Consider the following 25,878-nt stretch of genomic DNA (forward strand, 5'->3'; position numbering starts at 1 on the left):
GGCAGTAAAGACTGAATATATAAGACTCATGCACACACACACACACATGCACGCACACACACACACACACACGCACACACACACACTTGACCTTTTGACTTATTCCTGTAGACTCCCTGTGGAGCATAGGGCCGCAACACACACACACACACTCACGCGCTAACCTACCCCTACCCCCTCAGTCGACAAATATAAAACAGTAAGTAAATGACCATATGAGAAGCAAGAGTCTGACCTCAATCCCCTATGCCAACACTTTTCTCTCTGTTGTGTTTGGAGGCACTTAGGCAGGCAAGGACTGCTGGAAAGCCCGTCTGATTTTAGAACAGGAATATATTCACAATGCAGTTACTGCTCACCCCGCACCCCCTCCCCCTTGACTTTGACAGTGGGGATTTAAATCGGGGCCTGGCCTGTGGAGTGGAGAGGGGTTAATGGCGTGGAATAATCCTGTTAGAACTCTGGCACTATGCTTTCTATGCTTTGCAGGGGGTTCAAATAATTTGGCACTTAGGTTTGGAGTTGGCAGGGCAGAGTTTTAATCTCTCTCCTTCTGTCTGTCTCCCTCCCTCCATCTCTCTCTCTCTCTAAACCTCCCCCCCCCCTCCTCTTGATCTCTCTGTATAGCACATTTTCATGTGACCTTTTGAGTTGCCCCTCCCCTACCACACACATGCGCGCATACAAAACACACCCATTCACGTGTACCCCCATACACGCACACACACACACACACACACATACACACACACACACACACACACACACACACACACACACACACACACACACACACACACACACACACACACACACACACACACACACACACACACACACACACACACACACACACACACACACACACACACACACACACACACACACACACACACACACACACACACACACACACACACACACACACACACACACACACACACACACACACACACACACACACACACACACACACACACACACACACACACACACACACACACACACACACACACACACACACACACACACACACACACACACACACACACACACACACACACACACACACACACACACACACACACACACACACACACACACACACACACACACACACACACACACACACACACACACACACACACACACACACACACACACACACACACACACACACACACACACACACACACACACACACACACACACACACACACACACACACACACACACACACACACACACACACACACACACACACACACACACACACACACACACACACACACACACACACACACACACACACACACACACACACACACACACACACACACACACACACACACACACACACACACACACACACACACACACACACACACACACACACACACACACACACACACACACACACACACACACACACACACACACACACACACACACACACACACACACACACACACACACACACACACACACACACACACACACACACACACACACACACACACACACACACACACACACACACACACACACACACACACACACACACACACACACACACACACACACACACACACACACACACACACACACACACACACACACACACACACACACACACACACACACACACACACACACACACACACACACACACACACACACACACACACACACACACACACACACACACACACACACACACACACACACACACACACACACACACACACACACACACACACACACACACACACACACACACACACACACACACACACACACACACACATGTGAAGATTCTCCACCTAGTCCTACATTTACCGTGCTCAGATTATGGTATTTAATCATCGGTGAAAAGCGCATTTTCATGAGAGATAAGAGTTGTTTTCAAATTTATTTTCTGCATTTTCTTTGGTAGCTGAAGTTAGTTTGTGATTGTGAACATCTTGTGGAGAACTCGAGCAGATTTTTGCTGGGTAACTTAATAAGTTGTATTGTCGAGTTGAGTATTTTGTAAGAATTGTTAACTTAAAAGTTGATTCGTATTCTTTGTGTTGTGTTTTCAGAGACACAGCGTCGGACACCACGCCTCCATCTTCCCCACCTCCGACTCGACGCAGCAATCGCAACAGCGATGAAAACGTGTTCTCTCGTCTGGCCGGCAATACTCAGTCTGCTTCTGGCGGCATCAACAGGTAGAGTCACCGTCACACCTTGTCAAGATCCTCAGTGTGGAGTTAGGAGAGAAGAAGAGATATCTTTTCCTTTGCAAGTTTAAATTTTTTTGTTTGTTTATGTACTGAGAAGTGCTTTAACAGACCTGTGCACATCTACGGTTTCTCCGTAATTTCTCCGATTTTTATACATATGCAGAATACGGTGCTACGGATTTTTATTGAAATTCCGATGTTTTACTCCCCCCAAAAAGTTTGTACCTTTTTTTCTGTTTTAAGATGTTTTGACCGATTAGTTGGCCGTTGCGCTGAAAAGACGTTTTCCGATTTACCGGAAGCGCGCGAGTTCTCAACATTGAGTCTTTGTTCTTAGACTTAGTTCGTTCAGCGTCTGCGTGGCAACTTGTGTGATTGAAGTGAAACATGGAAAAGAAAAAAAAAGAGTGCGAGATTCAGATAGCAGGGACGTAGCACACCTAATAAAAGTGGTAGGGCGGAAAAAAATGGAAGACAAAATGCTGAGACAGCTAAGGAAATATGGGGCTTACACTACCGCCCCCCCCCCCCCCTTCCCGTCCCCTTGTAATGGTCTAAAAAAGAAAGAAAACATGATGCGATTTCGTGCCTTCTGAGCTCATTTCCATCTAATCATCTTTCCATCCTCCACCAAACAACGGGCTGGTGAATGTATCAGTGATTATCAATCGACTTACATTTATATCTAAATTCCGATACGTTGAATGTGATGAGCACTTACTTCAAATGACTTTCGTCTTCATTATTGTCTAGTGTGTTAAAAAGCAAGGATTGACAAACTGGTTTACTTCTAAACAAGCAATTTATTGATCCGTCCAGCCATCAACATTGGCAGCCTGAGTGATGACTGAAAAATAGAGGGATTTGTCAGAATATTTTTAGCGCGTTTTCGATCCATCACAACCAGGATGCACACTTGTGTCCATTGTTCAATTCTCTCTCTACATGTTGTTTCATGTGACACTGTTAACCCCACAAGTTACTGTGTTACTCAATTGTTATGGCGTACTTACGGTTGACACACAATCACTCACCCCTCAGTCTGACCCCAGCTTCACACACAGAATATACAAAACATTTCTTACCTCCATTGTTTCTCATGGGAGCAGACGGACGAAGAAGCAATTTTCACTAAATTGGCGCCAATACTTTTATGGCCTGACGGAACTCGTCACGTGTGACGTTCTCGTCAAAATAAGACGTCATCCTATTCCAGCAGTTGACCAAGACTAACACACACAAAAAAAACACAAAAAAACCGACCTTATGCCATCGCGTGAATACTATGTGGTAGAGATCTCTCTCTCTCTCTCTCTCTCTCTCTCTCTCTCTCTCTCTCTCTCTCTCTCTCTCTCTCTCTCTCTCTCTCTCTCTCTCTCTCTCTCTCTCTCTCTCTCTCTCTCTCTCTCTCTCTCTCTCTCTCTCTCTCTCTCTCTCTCTCTCTCTCTCTCTCTCTCTCTCTCTCTCTTTATCCTACATACGTGAGAGAGATACCCGTGAGATAAAAATCGTTCAAATCACACGTGTGTATATCATGTAAATGAGGTCAACCGGAAGGTCATGCTATGTAAATTAGTAATTACATATTCATGAAGAACTACTTTTGCAACAAAATGGCAACTGCCACGAAACCGATTTGTCAACACTGAAAGAATTTTTGAGTGATGAGCTGTTCGAAGACATGTTTGGTGATGACGCGAATGACGAAGTCGATGAAGAAAAAAGCGAGTCATCCATGATTTATGATTTTTCTCCAATAGACTCATTCGTTCAGACAAACAAGAACAAGAACACTCTCCGAAAAACGGTTTACGATATATACGTCGCCTATCGACGTTTATGGCAAAACACGGGGACAAAAGAAACATTAGCACCATCCAACCACAAAAATTATGCAAAATTCTCTGCTCTCTTTTCATGAGTTTGAAAAAACCGGATGGCAAAGAGTATGAACCATCCCCACGCTGAGGGGCCTTCTCAGCAGCATCCATCGACAGTTGAAGTCTAAAAAGTACTGTGCACCCGTTATAGACGGCCCCGAATTTGCACTTGTAACTGAGAGAAGTCGTGAAGACAAAGCAGAAGATTGTTAAACAGGAAGGTTGTGGCAACTTACCTAACAGGGCTCAACCGCTGAAAGATGAAGATGTTGACAAGCTGTGGCAGACAAAACAGCTCGGAGTCGCAGATCCAGAAGTAATCCTGAATACTCTGTGTTGGCAAAACACAGTCAACTTTGGTCTGCGCAGCGTGACACCTCACAGGCACATGCAGTGAGGAGACGTGTCCTGGCATGAAGACAGTAATGGCAGAGAATATCTCCAATTTTGCGAAAAACAATCCAAAACCAAAGCCAGGGCGACATGTGAAGAAAAGCTGGGATCATCAACCCGAGGTAGATCTACACCAACCACTCTGCACGCCAGTTCCTAGTGCAGAAACTTTCCGAGAATAACGTTCCTCCGACCAAAATAATGCAGCTATCTGGGCACAACAACGTTAAGCAGCATTTCCCAAGAGGAACACCGTGGCTTCAGTCTGATGCTAAACGGCACTGCACCGGTCTCGGAGCTGTCGCCAGTGTCGGCAGACGACACATTGGATTCGCACGGCCACTTCAACTCCAGCCGTCTCCACTGCCACTGCCACAATCACATCCCAGCAAACGCTAACAACACTGTTTGCAAGGCCTGTGCACGTTGGTACCATCAACATCAACCAATATTTGTCCAGTCACCAAACCGAGTAGTGACCATCTGAAAGCTGTCGACTCGCCTGGCTCCGACTTGACTGTCATCCTATCGCGGAAGGATATGCTTTGCTGTTGTTGTTCCTTTTGGTTTCTTTTATCCTGTGGCCACTGCTTTTCTTTTTATCTGGTATATTTTGAAGTGACCATCATTTCGTTGTTCGAATTTATTTAATCAATGTTCAATATTAAACTTAACAGTGTTAACAAAGGCGAACTACTTTGTCCTAGTTTGAGAGTGTGTGTCATGGCGGAGGAATGAATGTCAAATTGAGTAAAGTGGTTTGAAGTTCTAAAGCGGGTTGATCCAAAGGCAATAGCGCTGTCGGTGACTTTTAGTTAGATCTGGCACAGAAGTATATAATGTAGGATAAACAGAATACTACATGGCTTGCTGTGTCGTACCAGATTTACACTCGTTGCTTTTTCAAATAGTGAACAGCTCGCTTTCGCTGGCAGTTCAATATTTAAAAAAACCAACTCGTGTAAATCTGGTACGACACAGCAAGCTATGTAGTATTCTCTATCTCTCTCTCTTTCTCTCTCTCTCTCTCTCTCTCTCTCTCTCTCTCTCTCTCTCTCTCTCTCTCTCTCTCTCTCTCTCTCTCTCTCTCTCTCTCTCTCTCTCTCTCTCTCTCTCTCTCTCTCTCTCTCTCTCTCTCTCTCTCTCTCTCTCTCTCTCTCTCTCTCTCTCTCTTTTTTTTTTTTTTTTTTAACGGAAAAAGTGGTCGGGCGGTCGCCCTACATGCCCTACCGGGTGCTACGTCCCTGGATAGTGAAGAGGAGACACCAGCTCTGTCACCAAAGAAGAAGAAAGCGGCACAACAATGCTGGAAGTCCAGTTATTCTCAAGACAACCTGGAGATCGTAAAATTGTGTACTTTGTGAGCAGAATTATGTCTTGAACTGTCGTTACAGCTTACTACTGAAACATTTTAAAAGCTACTGAAATTTGGTTGGTTTACTACTGATGAGAGTTTTGAGTGTGCACAGGTCTGCTATAATCATAGATGCTTAACACTATTGTGACTAGCACTGCCACGGCGTTTACGTCCTGCCTGCCCAAGCTTGCCACCAAGAAACTTCCCAAAAATCAGTAACTGTAAAGAAATCTGTCTAGCAAGCTTGAATTAAGTCCAATCACCACCAAATTTTGTGTACTAATTCAAAAATGGATGCCCAGTTCAGTCGTGCTATTTATAAGTTTGTCACGCGATTTGTTTTAGCAAAGGGGGGTGAAAGGGGGGTGAAAGGGGGATAATTTGTGTTTTTTAACGTTTTTTTGTGTGTGTTTTATTTTCTACTGCTTTTTTTAAAAGTTATTTTTTAACAGAAAGTATTATAAATAATGTTATAACCAAACAAGGTGTAAAACCTATGAATTAGCTGAAATATTGTTAACATTGTACACAGAAATAAGGAGACAGTACAAAGAAAAAAACAAGCAAATCACGCATTCACTCACAGCATCCTGACTCAAATGAAACAAAACTGTAGATCTAACACTCACCAAATGATGTCTTGGTAATCCATATTGAATATAAGTCACATTTTCACAACAAAGTACCAACTGTACACCTATGAACAATTCCAAAAGGATTTGAAGGCTCCAGCCATCCATTGTTATCAGTGCTGCCACGCCCCCATAGCTCCTGCACGATTCCGAGATACATGTTCGTCTAGCAGTATCACCGCCAACCACGTGTAGTTTGCCGACTCGTACTAGCAACAACGGGACTGTTTCTTCCTCACTTTCACTGCTTGTATCGCTTTCGTGAGGCGAAAACGATACGTCCGAATCATGCTCTACGGGATCCTCTAGGTCCAACATCCGGAGAATCTCCTCCCGAGACAAGGCTCGCCTTTGATTCATTTTTTTTCCTCAAAAACGCACACAAATCAGGCGGATTTGCAAATGGCAGAAGGGGACGCCAAGTGTATCAAGGGAAACAACTCAATTTATTTGCAAGCTTCAAAAACCGGGAAGCAATCACGAGTCGTGTACCCTCTATGGCTGGTACTGAAAAATGCGCTTCCCGTCCATGGGCGTGTCAGCGCTGGTACTGATTTATCAGTGTCCCGTCGCGAAAGTGTTAAAAGAGGACGAGATGTGAAACTGAAATGAAGGTGCCCTAGTGTAACCTTGTGATTTTGCCTCAAGCCTGAGAAACCAAGGTCTTAAAAAGAAGGAAGTCTTAAATTGGGGGGGGGGGGGGGGGGGGGGGTCCTAAAAGGGGGGTTCCATTGTACTATAAATCTAGTTGGTGATTGAAGTTGGATTGTACTGTGCCTGTACTGGAACCCACGTCCATTTTCAACTCATCCACATGCTTGAATTGGAGATTATGATTGACTAAATGTTTGAATATGAAAGTCGCTTGTTCACTTCAAATGCTTGTTATTCTCTCGGGTGACATGCGTAACTCTCACTTACTCTATCACACATGTCCTATGCATTTGGACCGCTTACTTCCCTTTGTTTATTAGATCTTTGTGTTGTGTATCAGGGGCAACATTGTGTCGGCCAACCTGTCGCGGTCAGCGGCGAACAAGACGTCATTGTTGACCTGCAGTCACACTGCGGAGGGTCACACCAAGGCCGTGCTGTCGGTCGATGCCACCGAGGATCTGCTCTTTACTGGCAGTAAAGGTTAGTACAGCTTCTTGTCTGCTAGTCTATTCAATTATCCTTTTGTCTGTGTGTCTTTAACATTTCTTTTGGTGTTAAGGCAACAAAAAACAAAAAATACTCTGTTTACGGTAACCCGACCGACCCTATTTTTTTCGCGCGACCCTAGACTTTTTTTTTGGCATTTGGGGAAAGAAAAAAAAAATCTTTTGTTTTTTTTTGCAAAATAACGTAAAAATATGGTTTTTTGGGAAAAAAAAAAGGGAAAAAAATCCCGACCTACCGACCCTATTTTTTTGGCCTATGTTACCGTAAACAGACCTTTTTTTTTGTTGGTCTAATGCAAAGGTGTTACGGGGAGAAATAGAGGTACACCAGCATAGGAATCACAAGAAATGAAGAGGAGTTATTTCCCTTCCCATCCAGTTACGTGGGCTAATTTGACTGCTTTAATGTCATTCCTTCGTGCATATGTAGCACAGGATAGATCGCAATAAGCGACTAAAAAAAGAAAATCCTAAAAGTAAATAAAAATTGAAGTGGTTACATGATTTTATTGCTTTACTTCGTTCATTTTTGTGTGATGTATATTTGCAAAAAAAGCTCTGAAGAGAACTTGTGAGACAGCAAGGTCTGAGTAGGATGTTTCCTTGCTATGGTGGTAGTATTGTTGCTGTTTGCCATGCCACCTTTCAGTGTGCCTGTTATCGCACTGGTTTTGTGCAAAGCAGTGAACAAGGTTGTTTTAGCCACCTGCTGTTCTGTTGCCTGTGAAATATATTGTCAAAAACCTGTCAGGGCAAAGCCACCTGCTCTTGAAAAGGAAGAAGTGGGGAGGACATGGCAGGAGTAGATGCGGTAGTCTTAACTGGATGTTCTCCAACATGAGGCATTGTTCTTGTGTCATTTATTAGTGATTATGACAAGTACAGTAGACTTCCACTATATTACTGTCTTTGGGGTTCAAAGAATGAGATTGCGATACATGATTAAAAAAAATAAATGTTGAAGGTTGGTTCTGTTTTTTTAGGGGTATCGTCGAATTCACGATATAGTGGACTGCGATTTAGGAATTTGCATGTATGTCTGTGACAGATCGTACAGCCAAGGTATGGGACCTGGCCACAGGGAAGGAGTTGCAGTCACTGGGGGGTCACCCCAACACCGTGCTGCATGTCAAGTACTGCCCCGAGACCAGGGCCGTCTTCACCGTGTCCCAGTCTGCCGTCAGGGTGTGGGATATCCGCGTCAACCCTGGCCTCTGCCAGAGAACGCTCAGGTAGGTCGGTCAAGGTCACAGGACATGTTTGAACTGAACTCAACTGGATTTTTATTTAACAAGGATGAAGTTTTGAGTAAGTTTGAGAGACTGAGAAGACAGGAACAGAAGGTGTATATTGTCGTCGTCCTGGAATTTTGGCGTAACTTGTTTCTTGGCGATTTTGATGTTTTTGTGCTTATTTACACTAAGGCTCTTCATAAGACCACCAGCTTCATTACCAGAGCTGGTCTCCAAGTTTAGCATTGGCGAACGACAAGAAGAAGAAGAAGACTAAGGAATTCATTTTCAATGAGAAAACACAATGGACAATACATGATTTAAAAAAAAAAAATGTCTATCCATACCAGGTACAAATATAAACACTATTTCATAATAGAAATAATCAGTTTTGGCGTTCTGCTGAAAATGAGTTACGCCAAAGTTCCATGATATGTTGTTTAACAATGGCTCTGACATGCAGAGAGAAAACATCAGTGTGCTTATATATCCACATTCGTATGTAGTTATGCGTGCATGACTGCACACACAGACATACGGACTCACATGCATGCACACACAGACATACGGACTCACATGCATGCACACACAGACATACGGACTCACATGCATGCACACACAGACATACGGACTCACATGCATGCACACACAGACATACGGACTCGCATGCATGCACACACAGACATACGGACTCACATGCATGCACACACAGACATACGGACTCACTTGCATGCACACACAGACATACGGACTCACATGCATGCACACACAGACATACGGACTCACTTGCATGCACACACAGACATACGGACTCACTTGCATGCACACACAGACATACGGACTCACTTGCATGCACACACAGACATACGGACTCACTTGCATGCACACACAGACATACGGACTCACTTGCATGCACACACAGACATACGGACTCACTTGCATGCACACACAGACATACGGACTCACTTGCATGCACACACAGACATACGGACTCACTTGCATGCACACACAGACATACGGACTCACTTGCATGCACACACAGACATACGGACTCACTTGCATGCACACACAGACATACGGACTCACATGCATGCACACACAGACATACAGACTCGCATGCATGCACACACAGACATACGGACTCACATGCATGCACACACAGACATACGGACTCACATGCATGCACACACAGACATACGGACTCACATGCATGCACATACTCTCTTTCTCTTCTATCCCCCCCTCCACCTGCCCTTCTGAGGTAAGCAGCTACCTCCAACCATCTTCGCTGACTGAGGCAGGAAGTGGTAGAGGATTATTCTGTCGGGTGGTTCTGGTTTCCAGTTCCTCCGACCGTTTCCCTTTAAATGAGAGTTCATGGTAATTAAGTTCAGTGTCGCTTGCAGTGTCTCAAAGAAAGAAGCCGTGTTACGTTTTGTTGCTTGAAAGTGTGTGATGTTCAGTGTCCTTTGCAGTTCCTCTGGCCTGACAACGCAAGGTCCAGCCTCCTTCGCAGCGAATCGTCAGGTGGAGCTGGCACACAGAGAACACAACATCAACGACTTGGCCATCAGCAGGGGAGGCACCGTTCTCTACTGTGCTGCAGGCAGCGTCGTGCAGATCTGGGACCTGCGCAGGTACGTTGACAGCTTAGGCCTGGGGGAGAGGGGTTGGGAAGTACCTGTGACACAGTGGAACCCCCCGTTTCAGACCCCCCAATTTAAGACTGCCTGCCTTTTAAGATCTTCTTTCCTCAAACTTTCTGTTCAAAGCCTCTGTCAATTTACCTCCATTTTAAAGACCCCCTCCTTTTTGACTCACATGCGAAGCAAAAGTGAGTCTATGTACTCACCCGAGTCGTCCGTCCGTCCGTCCGGACGTCCGGACGTCCGGAAAACTTTAACGTTGGATATTTCTTGGACACTATTCAGTCTATCAGTACCAAATTTAGCAAGATGGTGTATGATGACAAGGCCCCAAAAAACATACATAGCACCTTGACCTTGCTTCAAGGTCAAGGTCGCAGGGGCCATAAATGTTGCCTAAAAAACAGCTATTTTTCACATTTTTCCCATTTTCTCTGAAGTTTTTGAGATTCAATACCTCACCTATATATGATATATAGGGCAAAGTAAGCCCCATCTTTTGATACCAGTTTGGTTTACCTTGCGTCAAGGTCACAGGAGCTCTTCAAAGTTGGATTGTATACATATTTTGAAGTGACCTTGACCCTGAACTATGGAAGATAACTGTTTCAAACTTAAAAATTATGTGGGGCACATGTTATGCTTTCATCATGAGACACATTTGGTCACATATGATCAAGGTCAAGGTCACTTTGACCCTTATGAAATGTGACCAAAATAAGGTAGTGAACCACTAAAAGTGACCATATCTCATGGTAGAAAGAGCCAATAAGCACCATTGTACTTCCTATGTCTTGAATTACCAGCTTTGTGTTGCATGACCTTGGATCACCTTGACCTTGGGTCAAGGTCACATGTATTTTGGTAGGAAAAATGTGTAAAGCATGTGAGTCGTATGGGCTTTGCCCTTCTTGTTTAAGACCTGATTTTCTCAGATTTGTGGAGGGGGGGTTCCACAGTACAGCCTCTTGTGTGATGGCGCGTGTAGAGCAGGAAAGCATATAGAGTGGGACCTGTCTAGAACCTCCACCCCAGGGACCAACGGGAAAGTTGTCGCTATAGAATGGAGAATCTTTTTTTTTTATTTTTTTTTTTTAAAGCCGTCAGTGATTTTTTGGGGGTACTCGTAAAGGGGCAGGTGGTGGTTATCAAGAGATGGTCGCCAGGGCAGGTTTGACTGTGCCAGTAATTGGTGACAAGTGTGGGCTTTACCAACCTCTGTTTTAGCCATGTATAATACAGGGTTGGAGCGATGTCACATTTGATCAATGGAGGTTTAGATCTGCATGATTCTTTTGTTCAGTTGAAGTGACATTGATTTTTGTGAATTTGAACTTGAGATCAGTTTTGGACTGTGAACCGATCTTTAAGCCATAAACATTCTTGTTGTTCACCTTGTTTCCGCGGTTGAAATCCTACAGCTGTGACTAATGTTGTATCTGTGTTAAAAGATATCACCAGTTGGGGCGACTGAGCGGTCACCAGGCCCAGGTGATGGCGCTAGCAGTGGACACTGACATCAACCACGAGGGTAATGACCTGGTCATCTCGGGCTCCAAGGATCACTACATCAAGGTTAGCTTGTGTGTTTGTGTGTGTGGGTGTGTGTGTAGGTGTGTGTGTGTATGTAGGTGTGGGTGTGTGTAGGTGTGTGTGTGTGTGTGTGTGTGTGTTTATGTGTGTGTGTTTATGTGTGTGTGTGTGTGTGTGTGTGTGTGTGTGTGTGTGTGTGTGTGTTGTATACTCTGCTCTCCCAGTGCCCCACAGTTCACCAACATTAGAACAGAAATGAAGATGAAATGACTTACCAAACATAGGACAGGAAAGATCACAAAACTCACCAACAGCAAGACAAAAATCCAAATCAAACGACTTACTCAAACAGGCCAGGAATGATCAACATGACTCCCCCAAATGAAGCACACTTCAGTAATATAAGCTTTGGATTTGTTAACCCTTACACTGGTGCAATTCTGTAACACATGTTACAAAGTCACTGGTGAATTAACAGAGAGAAAAAGAAAGAAAAAGAGTCATACAGTAAAACCTGTCAAATAAGGACACCCTTGGGACCAGACAAAAGTGTCCTTATTCTGCAGGTGTCCTTATTAGACAGGTGCAAGTAAACGCGACAAAGTCAAGTTGAGAGAGAGAGAGAGAGTACTGCACATGTACATGTACATTTATAAGAAAAACAGAAGCTGTTTAGATTAAATAGAGAAACATTTAATATTGACTGTTGTAAAATAAAAACTTGTGATAATGCATGTTTCAGCTACTAGGTACTGCCCTGCCTTTGATCTGGCCGCACACACAGATTTCCACTCTGTTAAACTCGGTCACTGACCCCGATGCAGGAAGTGTTTCCTCTCTCAGATATGACAGGGGAACCACCTCTCATGGCAAAAACTGGGTCATTGACCCCTGGGAAGAAGGTCGTGTCTTTTAACAAGGCCACCCAGCTATCACAATGCCTTTGATCTGGCCGCACACACAGAGCACACATATTTTCACTCAGTTAAAGTCGGTCACTGACCCCGATGCAGGAAGTGTTTCCTCTCCCAGATATGACAGGGGAACCGGTATATGACTTATTATGGACCCAAAATACGTGTCCGCGTCCGTAATGCCGAGGTGTTTACAGTGTAAAGCAGTCCGTGCGGAGACTGACTGTCCGTATTCTGCGAGTGTCCGCTAAGTCCAGTGACCGTATTTGACAGTTTTCACTGTATAGGTTTTTGCATCCATGGGAGGTAATCGGAACCGACCAAACAGACTGAGCCTGAGTCGCGCGACACATGTCATGACAACCAGGTGACAGTATACGTAAAGTAGCGCGACATATGTTGCGACAACCAGCCTGAGGGTTAATATAAGCTTTATTCTTCAGTTCGGATCTTCTATGTCATATTATTGTATGTCACGATACTAAAATTGAAGACATTTTTGTTTAAACCAAATAATGCACACCTGTGTGTTGTACAGGTGTTCGAGGTGATGGAGGATGCAGCGGGGATCCTGAGCGCCAAGTACAACCTGGAACCGCCGCACTACGACGGCATTCAGTCGCTGGCCGTGCAGGGTCACGTCTTGTTCAGCGGATCTCGCGACACCTGTATCAAGAAGTGGGACCTGTCTACACAGACACTGCAGCAGGTGGGGGTCATTCTGTTCTCTCTGGTGCACTGTCTCAGTAATGGCAGTACAGTGGAACCCCCTTTTAAGACCCCTCATTTTGGTTTTTTTTCACATGTTCTGTTCATAACCTCTGTCAATGTACCCCCATTTTAAGACTCCCTCCTTTTTAAGACCTGATTTTCTCAGGTTTTTTTTATATAGGTCTTAAAAGGGGGGTTCTACAGTAGCGGTAACTAGCGACTGTCTTCTATTGTAAAACAAGTTATGCATCCAGGTTGCACTTATTTTCATGGAATAGTTCTATGATGTGCAAATTGTGTCCTTGGGTGAAATCACATACAGAAAAAATTTAGGATTTTGGAATTTCACATGGCTTCTCTAGTCTATGGAGGTTGTGGGAAAACAAAATTGACACGATAGTGTAACTTGTGACTGTCGATACACAAAGTTTGACCCAGGGCATGGTCATGGTGGTGGCTCCTTTAGATTCACATCCTTCCTGACTATAGAAATATGCAGGCTTCATCCATGCATTTCAGTAGACTAGCAAGAAAGAAGAACAGTTTAGTCCGAAGAGTTTTGTTGTTCAGTTAAGAGAGACAGTTGCTCCTGTTGTTTTCTTTTGATGTGTACATTTTTTGGATTGTGTGCATGTGGCGGTGTTTAAGAGGAAGAGAGATAACTGGAAAAGCAGGGCTAGAAACAAACATCCAATAAACAAAGGGAAGTAAGCGCTCTCAATGCATACATGTGTGATAGAGTTAAGTGAGAGTTGTTCGGAACCAGTCTCCTGGCACCCGAGAGAATAACAAGCATTAAAATGAACAAGCGACTTTCATCCTCAAATATTTTTCATTTCATCTCTAGAAATAAACCAAACCCTCAAGAAAATTGTTTTACAACACTCCACCCCCAAACTGTTTCAGTCCATCAACTCAGCTCACAAGGACTGGATATGTGCGCTGGGCTTTTTGCCAGGGAGCAATGCATTGCTAAGCGCCTGTCGCGGGGGGATGCTGAAACTGTGGTCCATCGACACTTTCACACAGCTAGCGGAGATCAAGGCTCACTCCTCTCCCATCAACGCCATCGCAACCAACTCGTCGCAAGTCTTTACCGCCTCAAAGTAAGTCGTTGCAGGGGGTGGTAGATGTTTCTCACAGTCTGTGTGTGTGTTTGGGGGGGGGGGGGGGTCTTTGCGTGTGTGTTTATGAGAGAGGCGGAGACAGAGAGAGATGCTGTTGGTGTATGTGTCTCTGTGTGTGTAAGTGTGCACGATTGTGTATGATCTCCAGTGTATGTGTGTGAATTGTTTTGGGATTTTTTTATAAAGAATTTTAGTGTCGACTAGGACTGAGGGGCATGAAGCGAAAGTGGGTGTCACCCAACTGGGTGAGAACAAACCGCGGGGTCTGATTGGTTGAGATCGCAACAAATCTCAATTTCAACCAACCAGACCTCGCGGCTGCGTACCACCCATTTGGGTGGCACCCAGTTTGGCGTCGTGCACCTTAGCCCAGTAGACTGCTAGTGATGGGTTTGTCCTGTTGTAGGGGGTATGTGTATGCTTGTGTGTGTGTGTGTGGGGGGGGTGCAGATTTAAATCTGTATTTTTGTGTAGTGTTTGCTAGTGTCTTTCTTCGTCTGATAAAGTATATATATCAACAAGTAATGCTCAAATAATCTGCACCCTGATGTACCATTTGATGCAGTAAAGAATGTTGCTAGTGCTTGACCCACCCTGTTATATATAGCCCATAACCATTCCCTTTTACAAATTTTTCTCCTGTAACCATTTCTTCCATACCTTAACAGAACATTGTCTCTTTCAACCTTGTAATTAAAAAGCTGACGTCTTGATCCTGTTTACAGTTTTTTGTGCCCCAAAGTTAGCAGCAACATAATTTTCTCTGTACTCTACCTGCATGCAATACCTATTTTCCCTAAATGTGACCTACTCCCACAAAAGGATAACAAAGTATCATTTTTGACATTTCGACTTTTTGGTATCCCTTGAAAGTGAAGATAACCAGCTTTCAGATGGTCTTTACTACAAGTGTCTATTATTTAGCATTGATGAGATATAGCGATTTAAAGGTTGCTCAAACTCAAGCGGCCATTTTGAGAAAAGCAGGTGTGAAGGTCACAGGAGTAAATTTGCAAAAAATCCCTAGCAACAGGTTTTAGTTTAACTTCTAAAGCTTAAAGTGACTGATAATGATTACATGTACACTTTTCTTCAATATGCATCACAAAAAATGAAAATGAAATTTGTTTTAAGAAAAAAAAAGTGAAGAAAGAAACAAATTATTTGGGGGTTAACACTATTGTGACTAGCATTGCCACGGCGTTAACGTCCTGCCTGCCCAAGCTTGCCACCAAGAAACTTCCCAAAAAACAGTAACTGTAAAGAAATCTGTCTAGCAAGCTTGAATTAAGTCCAATCACCACCAAATTTTGTGTACTAATTAAAAAATGGATGCCCAGTTCAGTCGTGCTATTTATAAGTTTGTCACGCGATTTGTTTTAGCAAAGGGGGGGTGAAAGGGGGATAATTTGTGTTTTTAACGTTTTTTTGTGTGTGTTTTCTTTTCCACTGCTTTTTTAAAAGTTATTTTTTAACAGAAAGTATTATAAATAATTTTATAACCAAACAAGGTGTAAAACCTATGAATTAGCTGAAATATTGTTAAAATTCTACACAGAAATAAGGAGACAGTACAAAGAAAAAAACAAGCAAATCCCGCATTCACTCACAGCATCCTGACTCAAATGAAACAAAACTGTGACACTCACCAAATGATGTCTAGGTAATCCATATTGAATATAAGTCACATTTTCACAACAAAGTCCCAACTGTACACCTATGAACATTTCCAAAAGGATTAGGAGGCTCCAGCCATCCATTGTTATCAGTGCTGCCACGCCCCCCTTGCAACTACACGATCCAAGATCCATGCAGTACCACCCTACCATGTGTAGTTTGCCGACTCATACTAGCAACAACAGGACTGTTTCTTCCTCAATATCACTGCTATTATCGCTTTCTTGAGGCGAAAACAACACGTCGGAATCATGATCTATATACAAGATCCTCAAGATCCAAGATCCGGAGAATCTCCTCCTGTGACAAGGCTCGCCTTCGATTCATTTTTTTTGTTCGAAAAAACAACTCAAATCTTCTCTAATTTGCACATGGCGAAAGAGCAAGTCACGTGTATCAAGGGAAACAACTCATTTTATTGCAAGCTTCAAAAACCGGGAAGCATATCACGAGTCGTGTACCTTGTATGTCTGTTACTCAAATAGTCACTTCCCGACCGTGGGCGTGTCAGCGCTGTTACTAATTTAGTCACCTCCCGTCGCGAAAGTGTTAAAAGGGTGCTTATTTTGCGTCTGCGGTTCAATAAAACCTCATTTTTATTATATTTGCAAAGCGAATCTGAAATTGATATTTACAGAATAGATATAACACATTTAGTAGAGTGCAGAAATGCAAAAATCTCAAAATCCAAAATGTTGGCCATGGCTCAGGTTTATTGCTGTTATCTCTGTTCGGCCACAGCGACTTTGTTATCCTTTTGTTGGAGCGGGTCACAAATAATCTAACTCCTTAGCTAGCATGTATTACTTTAACTCTAATGCTGGTTCAGCCTTCAGTCTGGCAGTTTCTAAAGCTCAGACCGTTTGGAGTGGTATCAATGCAGTCATCATTAACAGACAACACACCTTTGCATCCAGACCGAGAGAAAAAATAGTTAGTGGAGAAAATCAAAATAATTGTTGCCCTTCTTGTTTTAAATGTTTCACATTTTCATCAACTTGTGAATATCTTTTCGGAAGGACCTGTGAGGGAGACATGTTAATAAATCAGTCAGAGGGATCAGAAGACTGCCGGGAGAAGGCTTTCATGACCCCTAGATGTTCACATTGTTCATTTATTTTTGCTCCAAAGGATTGAAGATTTCAGTGTCTGCATAGAACTCAAACTCAAACTCAAATTTTATTGGCTTCAATTTTCATAGAAGAATTTGTCTTGCGCTTGGGAGAAAGTAAGAGTATAACATATAAAAACAGCATTCATATCACATTTCATGTATCACACACAGTAATCACTAGTATAAGCCTACAATTATCACATTTGTACCTGTATCATACATGCAAATAAATAGTATCACATTTCCACGTATCACACACAATATATACATTACATAACATACAGCAAGCTTCCATCTCCCGCGCCCCCCCCCTGAACTGAAATGTACACAATATGTGCAGAAGATAGGTGATTCCCTTCTGTCCTTTTTGCATGATTCCCGAGTGTCTGTTGCTATTAACTAATTCCTCTGTCCTTTTTCAGCGAGCCAGCAGTTCGCTTCTGGCAGGCACGTAGAGTTAACCGCTTGGCTTTCGGGCGTGCTGCCGTAGATTGCTAACGCTGCTTTCCTTCTTCTTTCACTTGACTCTTTCTGCTGCTACTGCTACTACTACGACTACTCTCAGATTCGACTTACCCAGGTGTTTGTGTTAATATGCTGGTCGACTCCTGATTGAGATGAACTAACCCAGAGTGCTTTGTGACTGATCTCTGAAGCACTGAACTGCTTGAAGTGAATGCTCTGAATTGTTGCAGGGTTTTGTGTGTGTTTGTGTATGTGTGTGTGCGTGCATGCGTGTGTGCGCATGCATCTGTGCGTGCTGTGATGCATGCATGCGTCTTGGGTGTGTGTGTCATGGGTGGGTGTGGGTGCTTAGTGCATCTGTGTATGTGCGTACATGTGTGTGTGTGAGATAAAGATGCGAGAAAGGACATCATTTTGCTATTTGAATGAAATGCGTTTTAAATATCAATGTTGAAATCATGAATTTTCCTGTGATTTTGTCATGATGTCATCAAGGGCTGTCTGTATTTGCAACATTTATGATTTGATTAATCAGATTTTTTTGGTCATCTGTCTTTGAAAAGAGCGAGTACATTGACACATGGTTGGCTTTGCATGCTGTGTCCGAACATTTAGTAGATGCAGACCATTCTTTCAACATCATTTTCTTTTGCAAAATTCATGTCTGTGATAGTAAGCACAGAGGTGTAAAAAAAGAAGTGATTTTCTGTGTTGATGATGAAGGAATTGAAATGTTGTTCTTGCATACAAAAGCCTTTTCCTCTTGATTTTTGCTTTGCTTATTTGTTTTATTAAAATTGTAGTCATAGTCCTGAAAGCTTTCAACAAAGATATATTAAGATATAGACAGCCCTGATGGCTGTATGCACTTTGTTTTGGGCACCTTTTAACGTCATTACCTGTGATATTTTCTCCTTCGGTCTAGTCAGCTGGTTTAATAAAGAACGGGTGATCTTTTGCTGCAAGTTTGACAAGTACCTGCAATTATGGTTTTCTATTGATCCTCAAATGAGTTGCATTCCAAGTGATGTATGAATGAAACATATTTTTGTTGACGAAAAAGGAATTTACATCATTTACGGTATTGTTTGGAACAGAACCAAGAAGTGATTATATTATGCGTGGATGAATGTTTTGATATAAAAGTGTTTGGGAAACTTATTTTTTGTGCTCTTTGTTTTCAATTTTCAATGACTAAAGTTTTCATTATTTTGTGATTTTCTCTCGCAAAAATATGTATAAATCATCAGAAATACCTTGGGGATGTGTTTTTAAAGTTCTGAGGGGCTTTCTGTGTCTACTATTTTGACAACAATTCTGAACGTAAGGGTTGGTGCAAATTTACTGAACATGTTTGGTGGAGAGGGTACTGGCATAAAAAAAGTCACTATTTGTACTGCTTTATCCTTTGGTCATTAACAATCTGAAAATTGTAATAAAAATTATTTTTTTATAAAACGATCCAAAATTACGTTTCTTGTATTCTTTATCATTTTCTGATTCAAAAAACATATAAATATGTTATATTCGGATTAAAAATATAAAAATTATGATCAAAATTAAATTTCCGTAATCGATTTAAAAACAATTTCATCTTATTCCTTGTCCGTTCCTGATTCCAAAAACATATAGATATGATATGTTTGGATTAAAAACACGTTCAGAGAGTTAAAAAGAATAGAGATATAGAAAAGCGTGCTATCCTCCTCGGCGCAACCGCTACCGCGCTTTTCTGGATTGTTAATTTCACTGCCTTTGCCACGAGCGGTGGACAGACGATGCTACGAGTGTACGGTCTTGCGGAAAAAATGCAATGCGTTCAGTTTCATTCTGTGAGTTCGACTGAGCTTGACTAAATGTTGTATTTTCGCCTTGCGCGACTTGTTTTTCTTCTCAAGCTCTATTTCTGTTTGATTTGTGCCAAAAATGCAGGTCCTTTTCTTTTATTCAATGCTTTTTGCTGGGAATCTGCATGAAATGTGAGCATGTGCATGCATGTTGACATTTTTTCCCCCTGCTTGAGTGCTTAGACTTTAATGTCTTTTATACCTGTGGTTGTTGCAATATTTTGTTTTGGCATTCAGTTTAAATTTTCTTTGTTTTGTTTTTGCTTCCTCCCCCTGCACTGCCCTGCTTGTTGCGCGTGCCTTGCCACTGAACCACTGCTCCACCTACCTGCCCTTGTCACGGTTCAGTGATCACACCGTGGCTGTGTGGAAACCACGCAGCAGCCAGGATCCGTCGGACAGCTCTGACGTGAATGAGGACAGGTTGAGCGTCAGTTCGCAGTGAACGCACGCAGAAATGAATGTTTGGGTTGCCACAAGGGTGTTGCCTCTACTCCAGATAATGTCATCTTGAATTCAGACCTTTGCTATCGTGTTGTCAAGGATTCATGTTTGCAAAGGTCTTTCAGGGTGTTGTAAAATAAAATCTGGGCAATATTGGGGGAAAGAAGTGAATTTGGAAGTGAATCGTCGCTTATTTAAAAAAAAAAAGAAAGATCACAGTCAACTTGTAATGTCCATGCAGAGTATTTTCTGCAGTGGAACATGGCATGATTCTCATGTAGGGCAACTTCCATAAGCGTTCACAAGAGGTAGCTATGATGAAATGAGCTACAAAGGAGGCAACACATTTCCTACATTCTGATGGATTATGGGGTGAGTCCCCTTGGCCAAAACTGAGGTGAATCAGATTAGCAGCGTCATTATAACACTCGGTAGTATGTCTTCATTTAAGTAGTGTCTGTTGAATTTCTCTTTTTAGAGAATAATAGCTTGCCCCCCATCACCTTCAGAATTCAGAGTAAAGGCACAACAGTCAAGAAATGTGTGATGACCTCTTCTTGCTAAAAAAATAAATAGATATGAAGACCTCTTGTTGCAAATGATTTGAAGAGATCTGCATGCACTGCTTCGGTCGATGGCTTTAATTAAGGTGTTTGTGTTTGTCATTGTATTGGTTGGAAACCTACCTCTCTGCATCCATCATGGGAATGAAGAGAGCATATGTGTTTGAGTTTTTTGCTTGATGTGGAAAAGACTGGAGCATCGGGGCTGATGTGCACAAGAAAGTTACTTACTGGGAGAGAGCCAGCTGCGAGGACGGAATGATTAAAATAACAACTAAACCTCAATTTCAACCAATCCGACTCTGGCTGGCTTCCACCTGATTGGTAACTTTTTTGTGCACATTAGCCTCCGTGCCTGGTAAAGGGCTCTGCACTTTAAGCAAGATTTTGTTGAAACTTACATTTGCAGGCCAAAGGTCTGCTTCAGTTGATTATCATTCCTGTGAGAGAACGTTAACTTATTGTATCATCATTCCAGTGACAGAATCATTGCCAAACTTTTGGGATATTTTGTGGCCACTAATTGCACAGTTGTCAAAAATGTTTAGTTTTTTTCCTGTTTTTAAATTGTTGATAGAATCTAAAAACACATTCCTGATGATCCCGGTTCTTTAAGAGTCTGTTATTGACCTTGTTGCTATGGCCTGCGTTACGCATTGAATTATTCCTGGTAAACTGGAATAGAACTCAGCAATACTTCTGGACATTTTCTTAACATTTTGTCTGTGATTTACAAATAGTGTGTCTGTTTGTTGATAAATTAGTTATGAATTTTTGTTAATTTCTCAAGACTTATTAAAATTTTATTCTTGCATGGCGTTGAGAAAAATCTCAGGCAGAAAAATGACACTGAAAGCTTTTCCTTTTGACATCAAGTGGTGATTAAAAGCTAAAGGGTTTGGTGACCCTGCTGAATTACTTAGTTAACATGCCAATACCCTATGGACCAAAACTATAACAAGGTCAGAATAGCTTCTTTTCCTGCCAAAAAGTAGCCAAAATGATTGCTGTTGTTAGTTTTGTTACTGTTTGACATTAGCATTCCAACATGTTACTGCCAGATCTGGTCTACATCAGCTCATTGAGTATTGTTACCGGTACTTTGTGTTTGTGTTAACGTTGCCTTGATTGGTTTGGTTGTTGTGGCAGGTGTGTGTGTTAGTTATTGCTGTAACTGCAAAATGCTTTCACACTCCGCCTGCCCCTCTCACCCCCACCCCCTCAGTTACCTGTACTCTGTGTTAACGTTGCCTTGATTGGTTTGGCTGTTGTGGCAGGTGTGTGTGTTAGTTATTGCTGTAACTGCAAAATGCTTTCACACTCCCCCCACCCCCCGATGAACAGGATTGACAGTGAAAAGTGAAGTACAGCCAAGCAAGTTTCATGTTTTGTTAATATGACGGTCAAAGGATTACTTAATAAAGTGTTAAAGGAAAATAACTTGTGTATGTATTCATATACAACCAGAAGCAGATAGTTTAACCCTCAATAAATTCATTTATACCACAGGTACTGTTTTGTGTATAAGCAAGGAAAACTAATGATTTTATCAATCAAGTACTTGTGCAGCTGTATTTTATGTGAAACCGATCTCAAAGACTGATGATTTGTTTTTTGTGTTATACAGTAAAACCTGTCTCTAAAGGACACCCTTGGGATATGGTAATGGTGTCCCTATTAGACAGGTGTCCTTTCTTCACAGGTGGAGGGGCTGGGGCAATATTTTACAAAGAGCACTGAAAATAGAGAGAGAGAGTGAGAGAGAGAGAGAATTGAGCTATTGAATATAATGGGCCAACAGCCCCTTTCAATGGATTGAACATGAGACTCACTGAAAATGTGAGTAAACAAATGATACATGCAGCAAACAACTACAACAACAACAACATCCCCCCCACCCTCCACCTACCCCGTTCCGTACACACACTGTGCATTCAAACTTACGCAAGTCGGACGTCACAAAGCTAAAAATAGCTGACTCGTCATCGGTCGTTCAACGGGAAATTCCGCAGTGTGTCTCGACCAAATTGGGTCAGCTCTTGTTTCATTCACTTTTTCTAGTCTCAGCATAAATGCATGGAACAGAAATTTACCTGTGTTAACTATTATTTCCTTTGAACGATTGCTTACAAAGAGAGAGAGAGATCGAGAGCAGAAAAGCGAAAGTGAGCGAAGCGAAAGTGAGTGAGCAAAAGTGAGTCTCCATCTAAACAAGCCACTGATTGGTCAGAAAAGGGACAGGACAACCAATCAACAACCATTTGTGCTACGGCTGCCGAGCACTGACCTGAATAACAGTCGAGTTTTCGAAGTTGCGTTTTCATGTACGTAGTGTCCGTTTGTGACAGTGTTTACACTTCCTACGGTCCGAAAAATCGTGTCCGCGTCCGTAAGTGGCAGGTGTCCGTCCGTTAAAGGTTAGTTTTTGTTGAAATCGTGTTCGTTCCATGATAAACTGTCCGTATGTAGCAGGTGGCCGTTACAACAAGGGTCCGCTAGACTCAGGTTTTACTGTATTAGTCTTGTAAGCAACTACAAAATAAGCATAAGTTCTATTATTAATATTTGCCCTGTCTCACACCAAGTACATTTAAGTGACATGAAACATAAAGGTGAATAGCCTTCGGTCCCTTGAGAGGAAGAAATTCTTAGAGCATAACATACACACGGATCACTGTAAACCATGAAGTGAAAGGTTTGTGAGCATTTGAGCTGAAAAAGGCTGTAGAGAAGAAATGGCAGTGGTTGTGTCGAGCATTTGAAGTGCATTCTGCTGGTATCTTGATACTTTCTGGTGCGTTCAAGAAAAGACAAGAAGGGTGATTGTTACTTTAAAAGAGCTATCCTTTCTTCAGATTCAGAGATTGCTTTGAAGTTATATTTCCTGAAGTCATGTCTTGAATTCATGTCTTATATTTGGTATTAATTTGCACTTCTGGTCAGATTTGTTCAGTCTGCATTACGATCACATTAGCATTATCTATCATCCTCCTTCCCTTCCCCTCAACACCCCCTCCCCCTCCCCCCCCCCCCCCCCCCCTGTTGGTTTAAGATCTTCAGTGATCTAGTCTGTGAAAAGAAGAAGGAATGCTTTGTATCAACATACAGTGTATTAACCATAGAACCAGGGATTGTTGAGTGATGGTGCCCGAACTCTGAACACGCAAGTCTAACAGTGACATTTAATAACCGCAAAATGTCTCTTTGTGTGTACATTGTTGCTGGCTTTGGAACATTGAGGTCCCCCAAAAGCGGCGTATCGCTGCCTACATTAATGGCGGGGTAAAAAGTCATTCACGAAAAAAACAGTTTCAGCCCATGAACGAAGAAGAAACATTGAGCATTTAGGTATTTTTCAATCTGTTCGATGATTGAAGCAATTGGATTACAAAAGGAGATAATGTAAAGATGTATGCTGCATTTAAGTGCACCTGTACTAACAAAAAATATCACACATTTTATTCACAAAAGATTCACTGTCCCTGTTTATTTTTGTGTAACAGACCTCTAAGTTATTTCAAAGTGTATTAATTGTAGTATGGGTCTGTGGTGTAATATTTCAAACAATATTTACGAAAGAAAGATCTTATTCAATATACATCAGTAAAATGTCTCTTCATGATTTGAATTCCACGGTTTCCTTGTCTCAGTGGGCAGTGAACGCGTTAATCATACCATCACGTTATAGAGCGATAATCATGTATGATCGACATCTATCTAGTCTTAATTATTGTACCTCAATTATCTCGATTGATACAGATAATGCAAGTGATTAACTTCTCTGCTTGATTTTTTATTTACACATTTATATCTTTGGTTTTGGGTACGTGTGTACTCATAGATTTCATCAACATTTGATTTATATGGCAAATTTTTTTTTTGCCAGAAATTTGTTGGAGGCGAGCAGTTGCGAGAAAGGTTGCATGTGATTCGTTACAGTTGCTTGTGTGAGATTTGTCGGGAAGTGATTTTTGTGAGTAAAAATCTGGAAGAAGGTGAGAGAGAATGCCTTTTAAGTGTTGATATAGTGTATTGTGTGGATATTATGATTATTATTATTACATGTTGAGCGTTTGTATCTATTTCATAGAGAGGTGCTGTGCATTGTACTGAATAAAGATATTTTTGCTATGAAATGTCAAGCGCTTTGTTCTTCCTTACAGAGAGAGAGAGAGAGAGAGAGAGAGAGAGAGAAAGAGAGAGAGAGAGAGAGAGAGAGAGAGAACGAATGAACAAACTTTATTTTACAAGGATAAAGGTTTAAGGCTCATTGCCTTGTCTAACAACCTGTCCTTAACCTTCACCGGGCTTCGTGTTTGATACCCCGATTATGGCATCCTGGGTCCTACAGGACCCATATTTTTCAAAGAAGGATAAAACTGTTTATACTGATTCGGATGATGTGGGTACCACAGGACCCATACTTTTTAAAGAAGGTTGCACAGAGTCATTTGCCTTGGCGATGTAATTCTTTTGTTTCCGTGAGTTATGATCATCGTGACACATTGACAAAATGGCATCAGCAAGCAAGGCAAACCTCGAGGAAGCTTTCAGAAATGTTGGGTAAGCCATTTTAAATCCTTTGTTGTCTAAACTTCGTTGGTACTAGAAAATGAACGGCACTGTAATAAAGTACTTTCAACAAGTCAGAACATGATCTCTTTGTGTACTTGGAACTATTTATTCATTTGGGTGTGATAATGAGATTCCCACGTGCTTCAGTTATTTAGCTGAGCTCGAAAAAAAAAATATCAACGTGCTGCGCGTACTGTCTTGTGTTTTATAGACTACTTTGTAGATGTACAGTGATGATCAGTGATGCATGGTGAATACAACGTCCTAGTGAGTTAACACCATTTTCACCCTAATGTTAGTTCTGATTTCACCAATATTTTACATCCTTTGTGTCTGTAGCGCGGACGTGCCAACGGGGATGGTGCATATCCTGCACC

At 42.2% G+C, this 25,878-nt stretch overlaps 1 protein-coding gene across 4 annotated transcripts in view; it reads left to right on the forward strand.

Annotated features, from left to right (window-relative positions):
- Nucleotides 1-25,062, forward strand: part of LOC138971066 (kinesin-like protein KIF21A) — a 92,902-nt gene extending 67,840 nt beyond the window's left edge. For 3 of the 4 annotated variants that reach the window (XM_070343670.1, XM_070343672.1, XM_070343671.1), the window contains 8 exons: nucleotides 2,085-2,213; nucleotides 7,485-7,627; nucleotides 8,702-8,885; nucleotides 10,361-10,522; nucleotides 11,983-12,106; nucleotides 13,517-13,687; nucleotides 14,596-14,795; nucleotides 20,268-25,062. In XM_070343670.1, coding sequence (XP_070199771.1) covers nucleotides 2,085-2,213; nucleotides 7,485-7,627; nucleotides 8,702-8,885; nucleotides 10,361-10,522; nucleotides 11,983-12,106; nucleotides 13,517-13,687; nucleotides 14,596-14,795; nucleotides 20,268-20,364 — 1,210 coding nt within the window. In that variant the 3' untranslated portion in view covers nucleotides 20,365-25,062. Of the gene's footprint in view, nucleotides 1-2,084; nucleotides 2,214-7,484; nucleotides 7,628-8,701; nucleotides 8,886-10,360; nucleotides 10,523-11,982; nucleotides 12,107-13,516; nucleotides 13,688-14,595; nucleotides 14,796-18,029 lie in introns of all 4 variants that reach the window. The other variant, XM_070343669.1, reaches the window with a different exon arrangement.
- Nucleotides 25,063-25,878: the final 816 nt, after the last annotated feature.

Source organism: Littorina saxatilis, linkage group LG7, assembly GCF_037325665.1.
Source record: "Littorina saxatilis isolate snail1 linkage group LG7, US_GU_Lsax_2.0, whole genome shotgun sequence".
Lineage (NCBI taxonomy): Eukaryota > Metazoa > Mollusca > Gastropoda > Littorinimorpha > Littorinidae > Littorina > Littorina saxatilis.